The 22,488-nt window shown below is 29.6% G+C and overlaps 1 protein-coding gene across 17 annotated transcripts in view; it reads left to right on the forward strand.

The window, feature by feature from the left end:
* The window catches only part of LOC107451625 (telomerase protein component 1), a 275,001-nt gene that overhangs the window by 47,294 nt on the left and 205,219 nt on the right, over positions 1-22,488 (forward strand). For 8 of the 17 annotated variants that reach the window (XM_021147098.3, XM_043040343.2, XM_021147108.3 and 5 more), the window contains 5 exons: positions 1,358-1,420; positions 2,379-2,441; positions 6,059-6,115; positions 8,994-9,086; positions 19,851-19,990. In XM_021147098.3, the coding sequence (XP_021002757.2) occupies positions 1,358-1,420; positions 2,379-2,441; positions 6,059-6,115; positions 8,994-9,086; positions 19,851-19,990 (416 nt within the window). The remainder of the gene's footprint in view (positions 1-1,357; positions 1,421-2,378; positions 2,442-6,058; positions 6,116-8,993; positions 9,087-19,850; positions 19,991-22,488) is intronic. The other 9 variants (XM_021147105.3, XM_071187531.1, XM_071187532.1 and 6 more) reach the window with 3 other exon arrangements.

A 22,488-nucleotide genomic window follows, 5' to 3' on the forward strand; every position in this document is an offset into this window, starting at 1 on the left:
GATGAGAACGTGGTGGATGATACTGACGAGATGATAAAGTTCCTCCAAATCACACAGCAGTATTGAAAGCTTTAGACACTATTCCTGACTATTTACAATTTAATTTTGCTTCTGAAACTCCCCCTTATCCCATTTATTTGAACTGGAGGAAACTGTTTTTGAAATAAGTCGGGAAAAACAAATACAAACATGTATTAAGATTATTTTGTAAGGAAATAAATTGTCTTAAGGTATGCTAAATTTTTTCTTTGTATAATTATATTACTAAATACCAAAACAGTATAAATATTAACATTTAATCTTTAGAAACATATTTATTCATATTCTCACTGCAATTTACGTTGCGTTTTAGAATTTTGAAGTTTTTCACTTATGCGCCTCTTTCACTTATGCGCCTTTTTCTCTTGGCCCCTTACACCGGTACATAAGTTAGAGTGCACTACTTATTTTTTTAATGTTTATTATTTCTTTTTTATTTTATTCATATTTACTTGTAATCTTATGTGACTTAGACATGGTTACATAATTCTGGTTTCATTATTGGAATAGTAAATTTAATATCTGTATTAGAATATATGTATCTGGTTTAGGTTTAAAATACTTTTTATTGTAAAGAGTATATGAATAATCAAAAACAAACTGATCAATAAATTGTTTAAGTGGGGCACAATTTTGTATATGTAAAAGCTATGCCATCAGTCTAAATTACTCACCTTATCAGTCCTCAATAAAACACAGAAAAATTTTACTGGTCCTTCAAGTAAATCGGGTTGAAAAACACTGCATAATTTCTTGTGTTATTGTCCTATTTTATTTCATTACAGCTCAAAGATATTCTTTGTTCTTACAAGTGTATGAGTGTTGACTAAGAAACTATATCATGAAGGTAACTTTATACCAAACGCAGCAATTTTGCTCCTTTGTTGAAAGTGTTCATACCACATAGTTACTACAGCCCTGTTTTTTTTTGTTTTTTTTTTTGCTGTGTTAGCTCATTTCTTCTAAATTTAGATCTTGTCTTCTGTAATTCACTCCATTGCTCTATTCATTATTCAAAATTATTAGACTAAATTATAAAGAATTTTTTTTTTACACTTTATGTGAATGAAATTGTTCTGTATAAAACTACTAGTAAGGGCATATAATTCAAACACACTGCTTGCACATACAAAATTGTAGAAAGCCTGTACCACAAGTTAACTTTTGTATTCTCGTATTATCTTTGTCGATTTTATCATTTGTTTTTCTTTAAGTGGTCTTCATGTTTAAATTCTTTATTTCTTTTATTTGAAAAAGTTTTTATCTTTATTTTTTACTAAGTTAAATTTTTATAATTTTTTTTTCTTCATATATATAGAACAGCGCTTTTGTCATCCTGTCAGTTTTTTGAATAATGGAGGTGAATGTCCTGCAGTTTTTGGTAGGTATTTAGTGACAGCACTAAGTTTTAACTTGACTCTCCTATTTAAAATTATTTAATTAATGAAATGGAGACATTAAGGCACTTGAATTGTGAGATTTGCAGTACCCTTTTTGCTGCCACTGAATGTAGTCTTTTTAATTGATTTTGTTAATTAATTGCATTACAAAAAGCTTTGAAAGAAAATGTTTCTACTACATAAGCTAATTTTTAAATACTAAGTAATTCCTATGTTATTCTATAATCTTGGTAACATATATTACATGTAGGTTCTGACTGATTGAAACTGACTTATCTGATTTAATTTAAAATTTTGTCATTTAAAATTACATATTTTCAGAGTATTTTGTGTGCTTTTACAATTGCAGAATTTTGATCCTTATTAAATTAGGTATTAAAAATAAATATTGAATTTTTTGTTTTTGTTTACACAGATTTATCTTTGTATATGTAAGTTATATATTCATGTACAAAATTTAGAGTTCTGAACTAAACAATAACGTCTTTTCTGGTTGAACTATTGAAACCATGTTATTGTGGTAGCCGCTACCTTTCTGATTTTATTGATTCAAAATCCTAATCGCACTGAAACTATGTTAATTCGGAGAAAGTAGGTTTTTAGTTTGATTTCATTATTCAATTCCTAGGTACCACTGACTAATTATCTTGCTAGAAGTTTTCCTTTCAAACCAATAAAATTGACTTTATGAAATACATGAAAAGGTGATCATTAAATCTGAGTTATTTGTGCATTGTGCACAAATGTATGTGTTTTAGTTTAAGTATAAAATTTAATTTATTTTATGTTTTCTATATAAGAACTTTTTATCAGTTATTCATTTCTTAATCTTATGATATTTAGGGCGGGGCTATGCATTTAGTTTTTCCTTTCATCATATAAAATAGTTTTACTGTAACTAACTCATTATTTTGTAATAATTTCTTTTTGTCATTGTAGGAGGAGTTGCATTAGGTCCACCTCCACCTCCTCCACCTGGTCTGTTAAGTACAATGTCATCAGGTCTATTTTTTTTTAACTGTTCTGCTTGATGTTTTCTTAAAACATTAAATTTATTTCTTACATGCGGCAGCTTGTTTTATCTCAGGATTAGCATAATTTAAATCTTGATTTAAATTGCCTGATTTTTTAAAAATAAAATCACCACTATCAATAATACTTTTTATACAGTATAGTTTAGAAATATATTCTTAAAATTGTGACTTTGTTTTTTGAAACTATGATTTCATTGATTAAAAGTTTAACTCAGAAAAATGAAGGCACAGTAATATTTAAGTAAATTATTTGAGTTTCAAAAATATACTTATGGATAAATGAATAAAAAGACTAAATGTAGACTAAAGTGATGTGATACTTTTAAATTATGATTTTTAATAGCTTCAGTTAGATGTTTAAGATATTCAGTTAGATATTTTAAGTACTAACTTATTACCTATGTTTTGTCGAAAAAATTGAACATGAACATAAAAGCATTCATAATATTTTTGGTTTTTTCTTCCCACTCAATATACATGTGTTCACGCAGTACTTTCCTCTCTAGGTTTTGTAAACTTTTTTAAGAGAAATTTCAGGTATTGTAAAAATAAAGTTATTCAAATATTGAATTTCTGTGAGAAACAAAAAAAAAGTAAATAGAAAAAAAAACTTTATCATAGTAATTTGGTTTCATTTTAATTCATTTTTTATTATTACAGTAATTATTAAAGGTAATGGTAAATTTAAATTACAACAGGGTTGTTTGTATCTTGGAATAGAGAAAAAATTGTGAGCAAAGCCATTTCACTGCTGCTATTTAGTAAAGAATTCAAAATATTAAAGCTATTAAAAATAATAATACATCCTATGGAAAAACGTGTTTAGCAGCAGTGAGTCGAAAAGGAATTAAACAAATGAGACAATGAAAAAAATTGGAAAATGTGACAACCAAAGCTGATGTCTTCAGGGGGTACCAGCCTCAGATGTCATAAAAGCAAAACCTTTTCTATCCTTTCTAAAACCTTTTCTTTTTTTAGACAAAAGTCTAAAATTGCTTTCCCTGCAACCCAAAGGTTTTGCCTAAGTCCATGAAAAGAATAGAAGGCATAAAATACAATAAAACACAGAGGAATACAATTTAAAATACGGAAGCATATACAGCAGAATAAAAACAAGACAAATACAAAGGAAATATAAGAATGAAAGCTTACTTGAAATAAAAAAATCCAGTAGCAAAATAACACAATCGACTGCAAGACACAAGTAAAATAAACTAAACATAAACACAACGCCCCCTATCCTGCTCAGTTTAAAGTCTGTCCTATTTTCTTTAAACTAAGCTTTCAGCAAGTAAGCTTTCCTTCTTACTTTTCTTTTGTATTTGTCTTGTTTTTATTCTACTGTATTTGCTTCTTTATTTTATATTGTATTCTTCTGTGTTTTATTGTATTTTATGCATTCTATTCTTTTCTTGGACTTTGGCAAAACCTTTGGGATACAGAGAAAGCAATTTCAGACTTCTGTCTAAAAAAAGAAAAAGTTTTAGAAAGGATAGAAAAGGTTTTGCTTTTATGACATCCGAGGCTGGTACCCCCTGAAGACGTCAGCTTTGGTTGTGATATTTTCCAATTTTTTTTCTTTTTTTCATTGTCTCATTTCACTGCTGCCTTATTTTAAGGAATGAGAAAAAAATATCCCTGACTACCAAGACTCATTAAAAGTTATGACATGTATGCGGAACTGTTTCTTATACAGAAGAAAATAAATTTATAATGTTAAAAGCTTTATTAATTCTTTTTAACAAATTGCTGCTGTAATAGCTTCCGCATGTAAATATATATGTTATAACTGTCAAAGAGTTTTGAATAAAGTATATTTTATTTCTTTTAAAAACTAGCTAAAAATGGTTCTATTACCAGTTTTTTCTATTTTCTAAAGTACAAACAGGACTGAACAGTTTTCAAACGCTATTTTTTTTCTTTCAAATACTGCAGCAGTGATGATAACAACATATATTGGCGCTGTTGATCTTAATTCTACAACGTTTGTAAATGCTGAGAGATATCAATTAACATTCCACAGTGTTTTTTGAAACATTGAACAGTATATTACATGGATATAGAACAATTTTTAGAAATAGTGTCCATTTTTATCTTGTACAATATTTTGCATGCTATGATACTGTACATGGTTTGAAACTGTGTTTTTACGATATCGGTTTTGAGGTATATGCTACTTAGGGATATTGAAATTGCTTTGTTTTTTATTCGCATGTTATCATTTATTACTTGCATTACCTGCATTAAAAATTGAGGTACCTTTAAATTTTAATATTTTTTACTGAAACTTGATAACCCTTTTTTTATCTATAAAGGAAACTTTTTTAGATGGTAAGACAAACAAAAATTAAAAAATTCAGAAATTAGGTCTCTTAAGGGCCACCTAATATATATATGCATGTGTTTATATAATTAAATTTAATGTTTTCTGATCCAAATTATTTTACTGTTCATTGGATATCTAACTGATAAACTTATCTCTGTCTTTATGATTTACGAGGATGTGGATCTTAAATTGTGGGGAATACTAACATGAATTAAATTAATATGAACCATCGAATAATGAAATCAAACTAAATTGCCAAAATAAACTATTTATTAAAAACTTTACAATAAAAACAGATTTAGCACATGCTGGAACTTCCAAAATAGCTGGGAAAAGAAACTATGCACCCTGAAGCGCGCATAAAAACTAAAGTAAACACGGTGTACGAAATCGCTAATCCAACTGACAAGCAGACAAAATATTCTAGTTAGCAAGAGTTTCAGAGCGCATGCGTTACAAATCAACATATAACAAATAAGAAAAGATTTCTCCTAACAAGTTATTGTTAGATTATTCATCTATGGCTTAACATAAATGATAGCAATGTACATGCCCACTTTTTTTCTTTTAAAAAAAGTTTTTTTTCCTATTGGTAGAGAAATACCATTTCAATTGAGATTATAAGCTGGAGTTTCATTAAAATTTGGTCAACACTTTCAGAGAGCCAACAGGAGTACTATATATATGTTTCAAATATTTAAATGTAGTTGTAAAAAATCATTTTAAATCACATCCATTCAAATAAGAATAAAGTTTGAATATAAATCATGCTACCACATTAAATATCAAATTAAAATCTTTCGGAAAATTGGAAAAAGTTGGCAGGTATGAAGTAACTCTAACTCTAGTTTTATTTAATCTGTGATATGTTTGTAATAATTATATGATTTTACCAAATTAGTTGCATGTATCATGTAGTTTAGTTCTTTGATTGGTAGGCTAATAGAAATCTGATTTAAAGATTAAAAAATCTACTCTTTAAAATCTTTTAAAAAATAACTTATCCTGAATCGCTTCTTTGAAAGTTATATGGGTGGAATTTTTTTAAGCTTACTGTACACACATGCATGTCTGTTCTTCTAATAAATTTATTCTAAGATTTAAGTTTTATGTGTAAGAAAATTTATTTCACAATTCTGCCTTAAGCACTGTATGAAGTGACTACACTGCTTTTTTTAAAAAAATTATTTTGAGTATATACATTTAATATAGTATTTAATTTTAAAAAATTATTTTATTATATCTGTGTTTCCTTATAGGAAGAGATTTATTGAAACCAAGTGTTCTACGTTCTGTACGTAGCAGAATACCATCAGGTAGTGTACCACAAGATTCTGTATTATTTCTAAAGTTTAATAACAGATTGCTATGTCGTGAAAAAAGTAATTTCTTTATTTGATAGAATGTTGAAAAATTGATTGAGTTATGCGTCATGTATGCTTTAATAGTTTTCTATGTATTTTAGTCTCTATTATATTCAGTCAGCAAAAAATATTTTATTTTTATATTCATTGATCTTAATCATGATTGGTGCAGTGATCAAATTCTTGGCCTTAGATGGTGCCACTGGAAAACAAGAAGAAGCGCACCCTTCTGTCTTAAAAATGAACTTGTTAATATTGACAAGTGGCATAAGACAACAACAATGTTTAATGGGAAAAATAGTTGTCGTTTTTAAAAACTTATGTTGAGGCAGATCAAGTTTTTTCATCCAAAGTTTTTCATGCTTTGACTTTCCTTTTTCTTTTTTTCTGTAATGTACCAGAGAACAACTTAAAGTATTATCAATCATTATAGTCATTGTTTAATCATTATAGTCACCTAGCTTTGTCTCATTCATGCTATTTTTTATGTAACTATTGTTTTTGATTTTTTTTAGAAAAAAGTTATTCATTTCTTGACTTTACTTGTGTGAAAACTGTGAAAATAGTATAGCTTTGAAAATAATGAGTTAAAAATAATAGAACTTTAAATTTATTGTTTTCTAAAAAATATTAAATTTATCTTCAGGTATGCTTTGTAAGTACTCTTCATAATATAGTCTTAAATATCTATCTATATACAGTACAGAACCTCTTATCAGAAAACCGGCAAACCAGATAACCGGAACGAAATTCGATAAATTTTCCCGCCATTTAATAAAAGCACACACTTTTTTTTCCTCATAAGATTTTAGGATTTTTCTTTCTTTTTTTAAAAGATGTTTACTTTACCACCCATTTTAGAAATAATCATTAGTTCCCAACACTGTCAGGAGAAGTAAAAGTCTTGTGCTAAATATCATCAATTATTCCCTTCTTCACCCCCTACATAGTTGTTTCTTCTCAATCATAGCTTAGTGAGAAAGGGTTACTCATTGAACACCTGTTTTCTTATTATCTGGCCCTTAAGCAGGGGGAGTCATTACTACCAGCTTCTTATAGTAGGAGTCATCATGTCTGTTGATTGCTTAGGGCAGGAGAGTTAAAACAAATAATTTTATTTGTCTTCTTTGATTCTTAGAAATCTTTTAAAGTTCTCCCTACAAGGACAGCAGAACTCCTATTATTTCAGTACCTCTCCTTTTTCCTGTTATTTCCTACTTTTTCTTACTTTTTTAAAGATTATCTCACTTCTGCCATTCCCCCTTTGAACACAGTGACAGCCAAGGAAAACAGAATGACTCAAGGTCAAGTATTGCAACTTCACCCCTTTTTCAATTAATTCATTTTGAATGGAGTGTGGGGAAGGCTGAACATGGTGGAACATGAATTCTTTTTATTATGTCAACTTCTAGCTCTGCTTGCCAATTCATGTTTAACTGGAGTGGAGGAGAAATAAAATCGCTCAGCTTAAAGAGGAATAAGACTGTCACAGAACATTAGAGTTTTTGCAGAAAATTTTTTCCTTTGGAAAGTAAAAAATTTTAAATTTCTTTTGTGCACAAATTTTCAAAAGATTTTTTTTTCTCCTCAATATTATATTCAAAAGGATGCCTTAGTTGTGATCAGAAAGAAATGCTCGTGATTTTCCTCTTCTTATTTGAGAGTAATCTTCCTCTTCTTATTTTTTCCATCCGGAATTATATTTAAACGTCTTTCTCGCACGTAGGAGGGAAAAGAAATGCTTCCCAGTTTTCTCTCCTCATTAGAGTATAATGAATAATAAAGAATAATGAAGTAAAAAATTTTGTTTTTCTTTTTGCTGGAAATTTTCGAAAGATTTTTTTTCCATCCGGAATTAAATTTAAACTATGTCTTTCTCGCACATAGAAAGGAAGACAAATGCTCAAAATTTTTCCATTTTCATTTTTTAATAATGAGAAATAATAAAGTAAAAAAAAAATGGAGTGGATGACTTTAAATCTTGATGCAGACTAGGACGAAATAGAAGAAAGCAATGAGGACGATAATAGCCAAGGAGCCCATTCCTTTATTTCGGGTGAACGATGTATTGAGTTGACGAAAGAACTGATTAAGGGGATGGAGCAAAAACGTTTTGAAAACGAATCTCTCATTATGTCAATTTGTAAAGATTCAGCAGTTGTTCATGCAACAAAAACCAAATTTAAGTCAACAGAAAATGGATGAGTTGTTTAAAAAAATTGCTGATACTTTTTTTTTGTTAATTTTATACTAAGCCTGTATATATTTTTTATTTCATTAATTTTTTTCCTTTTTATCTTATTAAACTTATGTGTATTACTTTATATTTTTTTCTTCTTTTTAAAACTATTTCTAAATTTTTTTTAAAAGTTTTGTTTGAGAAACAATAAAAAAATGGCATTTTGTAGCGATTCAAAAATTTGGAAAAATCAGTTATTTGGAATAGTGATAATCCTGATCGTTCCGGATAATTGGTTCTTTACTGTATATATTTGTGTGTGTGCCTGCATGCGTGTGTGTGTGCACTTTAAAAATTTGATGTTTAAAAAGTTAATATTGAAGTGCAAACAATATTTATTTATTACAATATTAAATTATAAAAATTAAAGTAATATTGATATTTAAATATATCTAAAACTTTTATATATTGGAGACATAAATTTCAAATATTATAAATTTTTTGAAATTCTAATTAAATATTGCCATTTTATGAACCTTTCTGCTGGTATTGGCTAAATTTCATCACTACCCACATACCTTGTATAATATTGCAAAAGTCCCCTCACAATATATTGAGCTAATTTTGTGATTAAATATATCTTATGTTTAGGTATTCAAATGCAGCAACAGTGCCTACTTCCCCCAGGTGGTAATGAGTTCTGCTTTGGAAGTGCTGCTGTTGGCCAGGTTTTTTCAGCTGCTCGTAAATAAATAACTTTTTTTCACTATAAGTACCTTATTTGGAATAAAATAAATATATATATATATATAAATATATATACATATATATATATATANCGCAGTATAGTATATATAATTTTAGCTGACCTATATAGCATCTCACATCTTTTTCCAAGTTGTTTAAAAGTTGTTGGTCATATTATAAATATTTATGTGTATTTATCACAACTGCTAGTTTTATGTTTCCCCTCAAAATATGCTTACTTTTTGGGATATAAACCAGCAGATTTCTCTCTTAGAAGAAGTGTAGCAACCACTTTTCTCTCTGTTCTGGTAAGTAATTGGTTTTATTCTAGGTGATAGATAGCCAGAGCAAATATCTTTCTTTCAACTACTTTAAGGCAGTAAAAAATTTATGAAGTTCTTAGTTGTTTACTGCTTTCTGCAAATTTGAAAGAGCAAAGATCTTCATTCAAGACGCCCAACTAATTAAAGTGAAATACAATCAAGCCTCTATTTACCAAATTTCGAGATTTAATGAATTTTTCTTTCTCTCCAATAAAAATGAAGGCAAAAACTTCTAACAAATAAAAAAATGCAGACTAACAAATTATTCTGGAGGACAAAAAAAAAGCTGCTTTTCAAATTATTACAGTATCCTATCTATGGTGTCGGGAAGATAAAACAACCTTTTTTGTATTCATAAATTTTAGATATGTTAGGTCTTAGTTCAGATCTCACTGGTGCGTATGAATAACAATTAAGTGTGACCTGTAAGAACAAAAAATTCCTTTATTATCCTTCCCATTCTGAAATAACAAAGAAGTGAGGGGTATTGGATACCTGTGAGGACAGAAAGTTCCTTTATTATCTATCATCCCTTTCTATATTACTTAGAAATAAGGTGTGTTGGGCAGTCATTTTTCAGGAATATTAAATTTTTGAGAGTTTTTGAAACATGATAGAATGTTGGAAACTAAAACGTTTTTCCTTGAGTGAAAAGCTTAAAATTTTATGTGAGTTTGACAAAAATGTTGGACTGCAAAATGCTTTAGCAGAACCTCTCAAAATCTCATCAACTGTAGCTAAAATTGTTAAACAACGAGCTGAAATTAAAAAAGTCTCTGTAGAATGTGGTGAAAAATTGTCAAAAGTAAGAAAGTCATTGAAAAGTAAGAAAGTCATGAAAGTCATCAGTCTTTCTGTTCTTGAGTCTGATCTAGTGGAATGGTTCAACATTGCACCAAGAATGTAGCCATTAGTGGACCTCTAATCAAAGAAAAAGCCTTTCAACTAGCTGAAAAGCATACCACAAAAGACTTTTCTGCATTCAATGGTTGGATTGATTGTTTTAAAAAATGATATGACATAGTCCAAAATAAAGTGTGCGGAAAAAAGGCAGATGTAAAGGAAAATGTATTGAAAGATTGGAAAGAAAAGTTGCTCAACCTAATTGAAGGATATTCACCATCCAACATTTACAGCGCAAAAGAAACAGAGTTATTTTGTGACTTATAATCTGACAAAACATTCTGTTACAAAAATGAAAAATGCTTTGGAAAAAAAGTGGAATGATGACAAAATCTTGGATAACTTCTTTTCTATTTACAGTTTATTTTCGACATTGTTAGATAAGTCTGTGAATTATTTATCAATGTTCCACTCATCCTCCAATTTTCAATCTAAAAAACGTCTAAGTCATGTTTTTCCCTGCAAATTTCACAAGTGTGCTTTAGCCACCAGACCTTGGTATCATTCATTTTGTTACAATTAATTACGGAAAGTGGCTTATGAGGAAAATTATAGCATCGTTAGTGGAAAATGAGAATAGATACAAAGCCACTGTTTTGGATGCATTATTTTTTAAAGACAAACTTGTAACCAAGTTTCAGAAAATGCAATTCTTTCAAGAAGTGCTTTCAGGATCACCAATGGGAAGAGTGGAAAACGGCGATGTCTTCTTTTTGTTTGATCCTTCTGAAGAAGTCACATGAAAAGAACTTGCTCCTTATAATTAATGCACTTTGTTTATAATAAATGAAGGTTCTGATGCAATTCTGTAGATAGCTGAACAAGGTGTGACTTAAAATTTCAAAGTCAAAATTTCATCAGTTTCAAAAAGTTTTCTCGTGAATAAAAATTTCAAAAACTAGAAAACGGATGTCTTTGTTAGCATGCAATGTCTTTTTAAAAATTAAGTATAGTATTGAAAGATCTCATTTGAAAAAAATATAAATGTATTTATAACCTTTATTGTAATTATTACTTGCACTTTATTGACATAAAAAAGGCTATGTTACTGTCAATCATTATATCAGTTTCATAATTCTTTTTAATGTGTTAATGTGTTTTCTCAAAATAAGTCCAGTATTTATGAATTATAAGTAAATAGGTGGGCAATTCCATATGTGACGGAATGACATTTTGACTTGCATGATGACAATTAATTGAAGTTTCTATGCATCTAATTTCAAATAAACATGATTTTTTTCTCGTGCATATCATTATTATTGATATAATGTGATTCATAAACTAAAAAAAAAGAATTTTGTACTTTTTTTATTTTTAATTTTATGAACTTTTTACTTGTGTGACGGAATGACATTTTGGCAACCAAGCTTTCGGCATGCCGCTTAGAACTGGTAGTTTCTGTGAATTTTGCAACTATTATTTTCCTGAACTATTTTTTACTTTTAGTATAATGTGTAAGCAATGTAAATTGTGAATTTGGAAAATTAACCTCAGGTTGGCTAGCAGTTATTAACATCTATTTGCTGTGACGGAATGACCGTGACGGAATGACAAAAAGTTTAGTGGAAGAAAGTCTTCATTTAAAAAATGTTTTATTAATATGTAAATGATAAACAGAATGTATCAGATGAACAGAATTAATATTTACGTAAGAATCAGTTAAAATTTCAACAATTTGAAAATTAGGTTGTTTTAGAAGAGGTTTTATATCTAACTTGTCAATGTCACATCTTATCTTTGTTCTCAGAAAATTTATGCATAAATCAATTTTTGTCTCATGTTCTTTAAATACTTTAACATCTAAATCGTCTTTGTTTATCAAAGTAATTTGCGCTGCATATAAATCTGCCTTCTTTTTTTTTCGCAGTATGGGACAATGATTAAAGAGCCGACCGCATACTCCTCAATCATATTTCCCATTTCCTCTTCAAAACAGTGGCTTTTCAAATCATACACTTGGTTTTGGTTAAAATTAGAAAGCATTTCAATTTTGATGATTCGCTTCTCAACTACATGAGCATCTAGTGCAGGTCTCTTGTTCCTGGCAATGCTAATGTAGCAAGTGTCTAGCTGAAGTCATTCTCTTTTACCTTCTCTTAAATAGAATAGCTGGACAAAAACAAAACTTCAACGATTTGTTGCTTCGACTTTATGAAGTCATAAAATTCTTTTACATATTATGTGCCGTTTTACAGCAGCCAACATCTTGTTTGGCCTTTTAGAACAACATCACAATTACATGGAATTTATAGGTGCATGTGCTGTGAGGTATTAATGAAATACACTTAACAAAAATAAGAATAAGAACAAAAATGAGATAAGACACACTTTACATCAATATATGCTTCTTTATGAAAAGCCTCTTTTAAGGCCATAAGTATATATTGCATCTGCACTCTTCGTTACTCTGTCAGAGTTTGTATTATGACTGAATCCTTCATACTTGGGGGCTTGTAACTAACATCATCTTGACAGTAAAATTTTTTTAACCAAATTAAACAGCTCATCAACATTACTTTTCTCACTTAGTTTCTTTTGAGTTCGATGTTAAATACTTCTCACATAAAGACTGAATTAATTTTTTTACCTCTATTGGTGATTTTGGAAGTGAGTGTACAATTTTTTTTATGGTGAGTGTACAATTTTTTTTATGGCTTTACCAAGACTCTGCAGGAATTTGTATAGGGAATTTAAATTATTTGTATGTGAAGAGATTGGTAGAATTTGATTTTTTCTTTGTTTACACAATCTCTGCACAACAGCGTTTGCACTTCTGAGTTTTTTAAGTCCAACTTTTGTCGCGGAAGCTTTCTTCTCTGCCTTTCTTTCTCTGTTTTTTTTCTTCATCATATCATGGGGATCTTGGTCTTTTTCAACATTTTATCTGTCTTTCAACAGCTGTTTTAGCCATTAGGTTAATTGAAAAAAAAATAATTCCCTAGTTTTTGACTAAGCTTCTCAAGGACTCGTTTTGTCATTCCATCGCCGAAGATGTGTCATTCCGTCACGCTAATTATTGGAAGTTAATAATCAAATGCATAGAATTTTACAATTTCTCATTGATTCTTATGCCACATCTGCTTTATATTCCAAAATATACACATTTTCATTCAAAAACGCAGTTGCTATTTAAAAAAATATACTAAAACATGTGACGGAATGACACAAAAAAAAGTTACTTTTATTTAATATATTAAACTTAAAATGACTTAAAGGCTATGTTTTAAATGTTTAAATTTTGTACTATATGCATATTTTTATCAAAATATTGCAAAAGAAAGATACATTTCTTTTATTTTATAAGTATTTTTCAAGAAAACAATTTGAGCACAAATGTGAAGAATTCACTTGTCAGTCATGTGATTACTTTAGAATGATGCCAGATTCAAAAAACTTAAAATTATCAAAAATTAAACAGTAATATGTAGACTTTGGCTATTTTTGAACATATTTTTAAAATTAAAATATGCAATTCATAAAAAAAAAATTTCACTTAAAAGTTGACAATTTCGTGGAATTGCCCAGGTGTCTTCACATTATAGCGGACTCACGTTATAGCGTCTGTTTTTGTTTGGACTGCAAGGGGTCATTGTCCTACAGAAAGCTCCTTATTATTTTAGGGTTTCAAAATCTCCCACAAATTGTTTTTGGTTGTGATTCCACACGTTGGTTTTAGTTCTATTTCTCTGTCTTCATCGATATCACTTTGCTCTTATCTTCTGCAACTATTTCCTTTTCTGACAATACCGTAAGTTTCAATACTTTTATCAACTGATTCCTAAACACCAAACCTGATGTTTGATGAGCTTTCCCCAAACTGTAACAAACCTTCATTTTTTCCTTTGTCAATAAGCATCAGAAGATGCCATTTTTCTTCTCAAAAGGAAATAACTTCATAACTTTTTTTAAATATCGGTAAAATTTCTGAACAGTAGATGTGGGAATCTCTAAGTTTCAAAATGATCTAAACTGGTAATAACATTATTATAACAGCATTTGTGATGGGACAGTAAAACAAGATTATACACAGGGAAAACCAAGGTTGCAAGAATATTTGTTCAAAACTGAACTGCATTTATGTATACATATCATCATTGATTTGACAAATACGTAAGGAAGATTATTTTTACTATTTATAACTTTTTCTATCTCAGCATTATTTTTTTTTAATATCTAAAAGAAATAATGATGTAAAATATGAATTTATGTGATACAGCTTAACTCTGGTAACAAATATAGAAATCTTATTTAAAAATATTTTGCATTTAAATGTTATAGCAATATAACTGTGACTCCTTTCTTTTTGGGGCTTTAACCCTTTTGGTTCTACTGTCATGCATAGATGCCAGTAAGAAGCTCTTTCATTTCGACCTGTTAGAGTGCTTTCTTGTTTATCCCTAGCCAGTGGTGTGTCAGGTCTTTTTTTATTTTAAATCAAATTTTAAATATCTGGCTTTTTTGAAATTCAATTTCTTAGGAACAGTTCTACCGATTTTGCTCAAATTTCTTATTTTGCCATGTAAAATTATATTCTTTAAAATGATGCAAAAAATTGTATACCTTACTATTGCAAATTTTTTGTGACCATTATTAAATATAATAATAAAATATAACAAATATTTCATAAGGCTTATTCTTTGCATGAAATTATCTTTGGACAAACAAATTTTATAATCTATGCAAAATTTTTTCAAATTTGCTTAAAAAGTTTTAGATATATAGCAAAATAAGCAAAAAGTAAAATTAATATTATGGGGTCAAAACTGTAGACTGTTGGAACCATATTTCCCAGATTGCGGCTACCCCCTACTTTTGGGGGTGTAGTGAGTCAAATAGCAGTGAGCAAGATAGCTTTTACAAGGCTTACACAAATTCGGATAGCAGCGATGAGAAAGAAATAAGATTTCCGAGAAATATAAATAGAATTACATTGTATAATTCTATTCATCAGTGCAATCTTAGTGATACTGAATGTAATGAAGATACCATTGACGAGATTTTGCAAGAATCAGTCATTGATGAAGAAAGAAGAACTGATGTTACTGAGGAAAATAAAATTCTCTTTTTCTGAGGCAGACGGCATCATTAGACAATTACCTGGTGATGTTAATCCATATTATGTGTTTGAACTGTTCGCTGATGACGAAATAATAGACCTACTTGTATCGGAAACAAATTGACACACGGAACAAAAGGTATATAAATCTGAGCTAACACTGTGTTCATGGATGCATAACTAGACACCTACTTATCCTCAAGAAATAAAAAATTCTTGGGACTGATTTTATACATTAGGATTTGTAAAAGTAAACCGCTTTTCCAATTATTGTTCGAAAAGCTCTCTGTATAACTTTCATTATCGCGTACTATTATGTCACGAAACAGATTCGTGTTACTATTGAGTAATTTTAATTTTGCCAATAATGTGTACTTTGCTCGTAAAGATCAACTTGGAAATATACCTTCACTTTTCAACAAACTGGAATGAAAGTATAAAAAAATATTCACGCCTGAAAAACACATTGCTATTGATGAAAAATTGATTCCATGGCATGGGAGACTCATCTTCAAACAATATATACCAAATAAAGCGCACAAATATGGAATCAAATTATTTCAATTATGCTCAAGCACGGGATATACATGAGACAAGATGAAAATTTATTCTGGTAAATCAGCTGAAGGTGTTAGAGAAACAGGATTAGCGCACAGCGTATGTCTTCAGCTCGCAGAGAAACTTTTCTATCAAGGACGAACATTTTACATTGATAATTTTTATACGAATTATGAATTAGCGATATTATGCCTAAAGCGCAAGACCCATGTAGTGAGAACACTTAAGAATGACAAAAAGTTCCTCCCAAGTGATATTCTTCATTGCAAACTAAGAAAAGGGGAGATGGTATCCAAAACAGATAACAGGATTGTCAAACATCAATGGAGAGACGCAGGACTTGAAAATTTTATCCTCCAAAATTGCTCCTATCATGGTACCAAGTACAAAAAAATCATAGCATTCATGCTGTTTCACCAAGGCAACAGACATCTGCAACATTGAAAACACTAGTTGTTGTTGAACTTAATGCAGTAAAATGTGGTATGGATTATTCCGAAATTTAGGGTTGACTGAAAATATAACAAATCCTTGTCTTTGTCGGAATCAGCATAATATCACTGTTCCTAAAAATGATTCCATAAAAAAAGCATTAGAGGTGCTTGGAGACAATGTTATGCAGGTAAATGATGTCAAATGAGCAGATCTTAGACTTAGAGGTTGGGCAGCTCTAACGAGCGGGGCACATCGACCAGAGGTCTATAGTACCCAAACCCTAAATCATGATTAGCATGAAAGCCCTATAGCTGAAATAATCAGTGTCACAGAGTATGTGTCGTGATGTCTCTTCTTCAAGATTACAACCCCGACAAAGAGAATTGGTTTCTATTCCCATTATGTGTATGTGTCTCCTGAGGATGCAGTGTCCAGTAAGTAGACCAATGATCTTCCTTAAACTGTTTCTATTAAGCTTTAAAAGCTCTTTTTGACGTACACTAGGACAGTCACAATTTAGCTCCTTAGCTTGTCTCTGACCGTCAGCAGTGCACCATTGCTCATGGGCAATTTTGCCATAGATCTTGAATATGGATGCCCTAAAACAGGTGGGAGAAATTCCCAGTGCAGGTTCAGGGCCCCAGTAAATTGCATTAGAGCCAGCCCGCCGCTTCATCAGCTAGCTCATTTCCACCGATACCGATATGTCCAGGTACCCAATGTGGGGATACTCTGTTATGAGTGAATTGGTCACAGAGGACAGAGAAGCTGTCCCACACCAACAAAGAGGTGATCAAAGTCCTAAAAGAATTTCAAGAAAATACCAACTTATTGTCCAAGTTGTTCCGACCAACCCCAGCTTTGTATAAAATGCTTTAAAGTTTTACATTCTAAATAATTATCTTAATAAACGATTTTCATATTACTTTTATAACAATTTAATACTTTTGTTACTTCCTGTGAAATGTCTTTTCAAATACATACTAATATCCTTCTGAAGTAGTCAAATAAGTGCCTGATCAGAAACTTTGCTGTCACCCGAATATGGGTGACATGGCAATCAACGTGTTAATTATATGGAAAGTTATCATATGTGAAAAATAGTATTTGTCCTTAAAAAATTAAGTCTGCAAGGTTGGAGAGAAAAAAATTTTCTAAAAATATTTATTTAACTTGATTATTTTAATAAATGTCTAAATTTCAGAAGAAACAAAACACATAATTCACTGCTCAATTAAATTTCAGAGAAAAATAAAGTTTCCGATTTTGAAAATAGCTTCAAAGTAGATTTTTTTTTATTAATTAAAAAATTAAATTCAGTAATGAAAAACTGAACTTTATGGAAGTATTTAAATTTTGTGATATGTAAAAATTCAAGCTTTTCATTGGCCAAATTTGTCCATCGTAATTGCAAAACTTAAACTGAGTTCCACCCTAGAAATCCATGGATTTACGAAATATAGATTTTTGTATTCATACGATAGATCAATGAAGAAGCTAAACTTTCTAGGCTCTTTCTTTCGTCAGGCTCTGCATGATCTTTGCATTTTTATGTGCTATTTGTATTTTATACTGTATATAACTGTTTTTACCTAATTCTATTTACTTAGTATTTCATTATGATTAGTTTTTCAATTGATTTTGTGCACTGTTAAAGTTGTACACTTTTATTTAATTTTATTCACTTTTGATTGCATTTGTTATGTATCATTTTAACAATTTCATATATTTAATAAGATGAGTTTGCATCTCACCTTTAGTTTTGTTTTAAAAACTGTTTGTTTGGTGCAGCATGTCTTTTGTTGGGCCTTAAACCCTACATTCAATTAACCCTACATTAAGATTAAACCCTAACCTGATATTAAACCCTAGATTCAATTCAATTGAATTCTTATAGTGTCCTAAAATATGTCTTTAGGCAAAACAACTGTCAAATGCAGACATTCATTGTAAATCAGTTATTGTATCTGTTCTAATCTTTCTGTGTGAAAATAACTTCACCAGAGGAAGAAATATTTAAAAAAATTTACAAACATTCCTGATGAATCAAGGAGTGTGAGGCTGGAGTGGAGTGACAACTTTAGATCAAAATTTTGTCTCATGTTAATAATATCTTACTTAACTGTGCTTTAAATAAAGTATTTATTTATTTATATATCTATACAGAGTGTTACAAAATTAACTGTCAAAACTGTAAGGGAAAGTAGGGCACATCAAAAAGATTGAGAATTGCATTGCTACCCATAACCAAAAATGTCATTGCAGACTGCTAGGAGTGCAACTCTTTAATGCATTAGCTTTTAAAGTCCATTCAAACTAGTATGTTTTTTATGTAAAAAAATTATCTTAATTTTAAACTAATTTTTGCTAATTTCATGGTCATTGCCAAAATTGCATATAAATAATCATGGGAATAGATATTTTTTCGTTATTTATTGATTTTGCAACCGATTTGTTGAGTTTATGAAATCATTAAGTTTCAAATAAACAGCTATTTTTTGTATACTTGAATGCATTTTTAAGCAATAATTATTAGGCGACAGAAAATTAGCATGAAATTAGGATAATTTAGTTAAATAAATGTTGAGATGAGTTCACTCACACTTGTATTGGTCTGAATCTGCCCATCCCAAGTAGATTAGATTCTCAGGAGTAATATTTCTTTGTAGGGGCAAAGGAGGGGAAGAGGAGCACATCACTTATCTCCATCAAGACATTCCTCATTCTTCTTTCTTGTACAATTTTTTTCTTTGGGATAATTTTCCATTTAAATTTTTTTTTTTTAATTTAAAGAAGAATTTCCCTAGGGCTACCTGAATTTCCCCTGAACCTTGTTCATGCAATTGATATATTTTGTATCCCTGCCTTTACTTATCCCTCTAGTGTCTGTAAAATGGATCATTATGGAAGCAAAAATTAGATGTTCTGAGAAGACATGTTGTACAACAACCCTCTATGTCTAAAAATTTTTTATCACATTATTTGAAAATGAGATAAGCTAAATTGTATTTATCTTCATTACTTAGAGAAAATTGTTTACTGTATTTAATTGAATCTGAATTGCATTTTTTCCCAATGCTAATGCTACTGAAAATCAGATACAACTTTTAATTGGCAGCAGAGTTTAGGGAAGGAAATTGAGTTTTCGAAACATTATTTTTGACAGTAAGAGTAATTACAAGTTCATGTGTATATTTAAACGTTTTCAATTCTGTTGAAATAAATTATTTACTCTTTGTTAATTCGCATTTAAATGTTTTTTAATTTCATAAATATTGAATATTAATAAACCTTTTTTCAAAATGTTTAATTTTTTTTATAAAATACTGTTAACAGTTTCGGGTGCAGCTTATAATTCAAATAAATATGGTATTTAGATATTGCAGTTTTTGATTTAAGTGCATAGTCAAAATGGCGAACTAATTGTTTTTCTTTTAAAATTTTCCATTGTTTTGAAGAATGTTCTGATCAATTTTTATTTTCTAGATATCAATATAACAGAGATGCCTGTGTACAGTTTTGAATCTGAAGATTCTAGTGTGGACAACTCTGTATCATTAAAATTTTCCTCAAGAGAAGCTGATACTTTTCATCTTGAAAGAGTGCTGAATATTAAATCTAAAAAGGTTTGTTTCAAGCAATTTTTAATCACTTTTTAAAATAATTTTTTAACCCAATATTTTCACATTTCATTTTTCTGCTAATAAATTGTTATGTGTTGAGAATATTTTGACAAATTAACTCATTAATTCATTATTTTGACAAATTAACTCATTAATTCATTATTTTGACAAATTAACTCATAAGATTCTATTTTGTTTTAATAATTTGTAATCTGGCAATCTTATTACTAAAATATTTTAAATTATTCTTGAAAATTTTCCCGTCCATGTAAGTTCAATTGAATTCGCTACTCGCCTTATAGATTTCGTTTCATGTTTTGTTGTTTTTTCTTCACATTTTGTTTTCTACAATGTGTTCTATTCTATTTTGTTTCAAGAAGAAAAATTTTAATGCTCCTCACACTATTGTATTGTGTAATAAATAGGAATTTATTGGAGTTTTTTTTTGTATCAATACTTTTCAAAGAAGGGTTATTTTTCAATAGATGGCACCACTATGATAAAATTTAAATGCAATCAAAATTATGATATTTCATGAGAAATTTTTATTTATCCTTTTAAAATGGGATTTTTAGGGTAGATTGTGGATATAAATTGTATTAACATTTAAGGAGGATTGGATTATCGCTTTTATGGCGTATTAGTGGGTTTGTAGCTGGTTTTTCTTGTGGATCTTTTTTTGTCCTGATGTCCCCTGGATGCGGGAGGACTTTTGAGCGAGTAAACAGGTCAGTATGGATTATTTCGCCTTGGTGAAAAAAGTATAAGGGGTGTGAAGAGTGGCTGAAAAAGCAGTACGACAGGAGTGCGGATCGTGCCCGATGGAATGTTGGGTGGAAACATCACCGCTGACAGGATCTATCATGGCTGCTAGAAGTGTGTTCTGAGCCGGTATCATCGAGGATGAGTTTGGATATAGCTGGAGTCTCGGAGTGAGTTGATCTAGGCTGAAATGCTGAAAGGTTGATGTTTGGAAAAAGTCTCTGGATGGACTAAGTACGCAACATTGGTCGGATGAGCTGTTGTCTGGAAGAAAGTTGATCTAAAGCCTCAGAATAGTTGACGGGAAGTGATAGATTGAATGTCGCTAAGTTCAAGATTGTTGGCAAGAATCGAGCGGTCCTCGGCAGAAAATCGTATGTTTCTAAAGAACTGAATGGCGATCAGAAAGTCGAAGTTCTCCTAGTCCACAAGTCTAGCTGCAGACCCGGTGGACGTTCCAGAAGGTGATCTGCAAGTTCCTTTTGTATTTACAAACTCTAATTTCTTACCTTTTTAATAACTTTTTAGAAGAGCATTTTATTCCGTATTTTAAATTATTTCTATCGGGTGTTAAGATACCTATTTTAAGATGAGCCTTGGATATTTAATGTTAATTATCTGTTGTAGGAATATAATGACCTAAAGTTTGAATGTTTTTTGTAAATTTAGAATGAGCTAGGATTTTTATTTCATAAATATCCCTTTTAGTGTGAATTAATTGAATGTGGTGCATATGAAATTTAAAAGTGCTTTTTATCGAAAAGTTTTATCTTGAGTATAACCATTTGGAAATTTAAAAGTGTATAAATTGGAAATTTTATGCCCATGAAGGCATCTGGAAATGATTGGGGTTGTGTTTGTTGAAAATTTATAGTTATAATAAAATTTAATTTTTATTGTTAAATGTTTCTTGTAATTCATTAGTTATTTGTCTATTTTTGAACCTGGGTAACTGTTACCAAAATTCAATTAAAAGATCACAGCCTTGCCAAAGTTTGAAGGGTAACGGTACAATTGATATATTTTGCTTTGGCTATATTGATACAGTATTTAGAAAGCACTCTTTTTGGTGAATATAATCGTGTGAGCTGATGAAGTGATTATATCTTTTTTTTCCCGGATTTTTATTGAACTTTTTTATATATATATGTTTTTTTAAATAATTTTCTTATATTTTTTCAGTATTCTGTAATTTTTTCAATGTTTTTTCTACATTTTAAACTTACATATGTATATGTATATATATATATATTTATGTATATACAGTAGGGAACCGATTATCCGGAACGATCTGGACCATCACTATTCCGGATAACTGATTTTTCCGGTTTTCTAAATCGATACAAAAAGCCGTTTTTTTATTGTTAAACCCAACTAAAAAAAAAATAATATTTGGAAATAATCTTAAAAAGAAGAAAAAACGATGACGTAATACACTAATGTTTATTTCTGAAATGATGGTAAGGTAACTATCTTTCAAAAAAGAAAGAAAAATCCTAAAATCTTATGAGGGAAAAAAAAATTTTTTAAGAAAAATGGCGAGAAAATTTATCGAATTTCGTTCCGGTTTTTTGGTTTTCCGGTTTTCTGATTTCCAGATAACGGGTTCTGTACTGTATATATATATATTTATGTATATGTATATGTATGTATATATATGTATGTATATATATATATGTATATATATATTTATGTATATATATATTTGTATATATATATTTATGTATATATATATGTAT

The sequence above is a fragment of the Parasteatoda tepidariorum genome, chromosome X1, assembly GCF_043381705.1.
Source record: "Parasteatoda tepidariorum isolate YZ-2023 chromosome X1, CAS_Ptep_4.0, whole genome shotgun sequence".
NCBI lineage: Eukaryota > Metazoa > Arthropoda > Arachnida > Araneae > Theridiidae > Parasteatoda > Parasteatoda tepidariorum.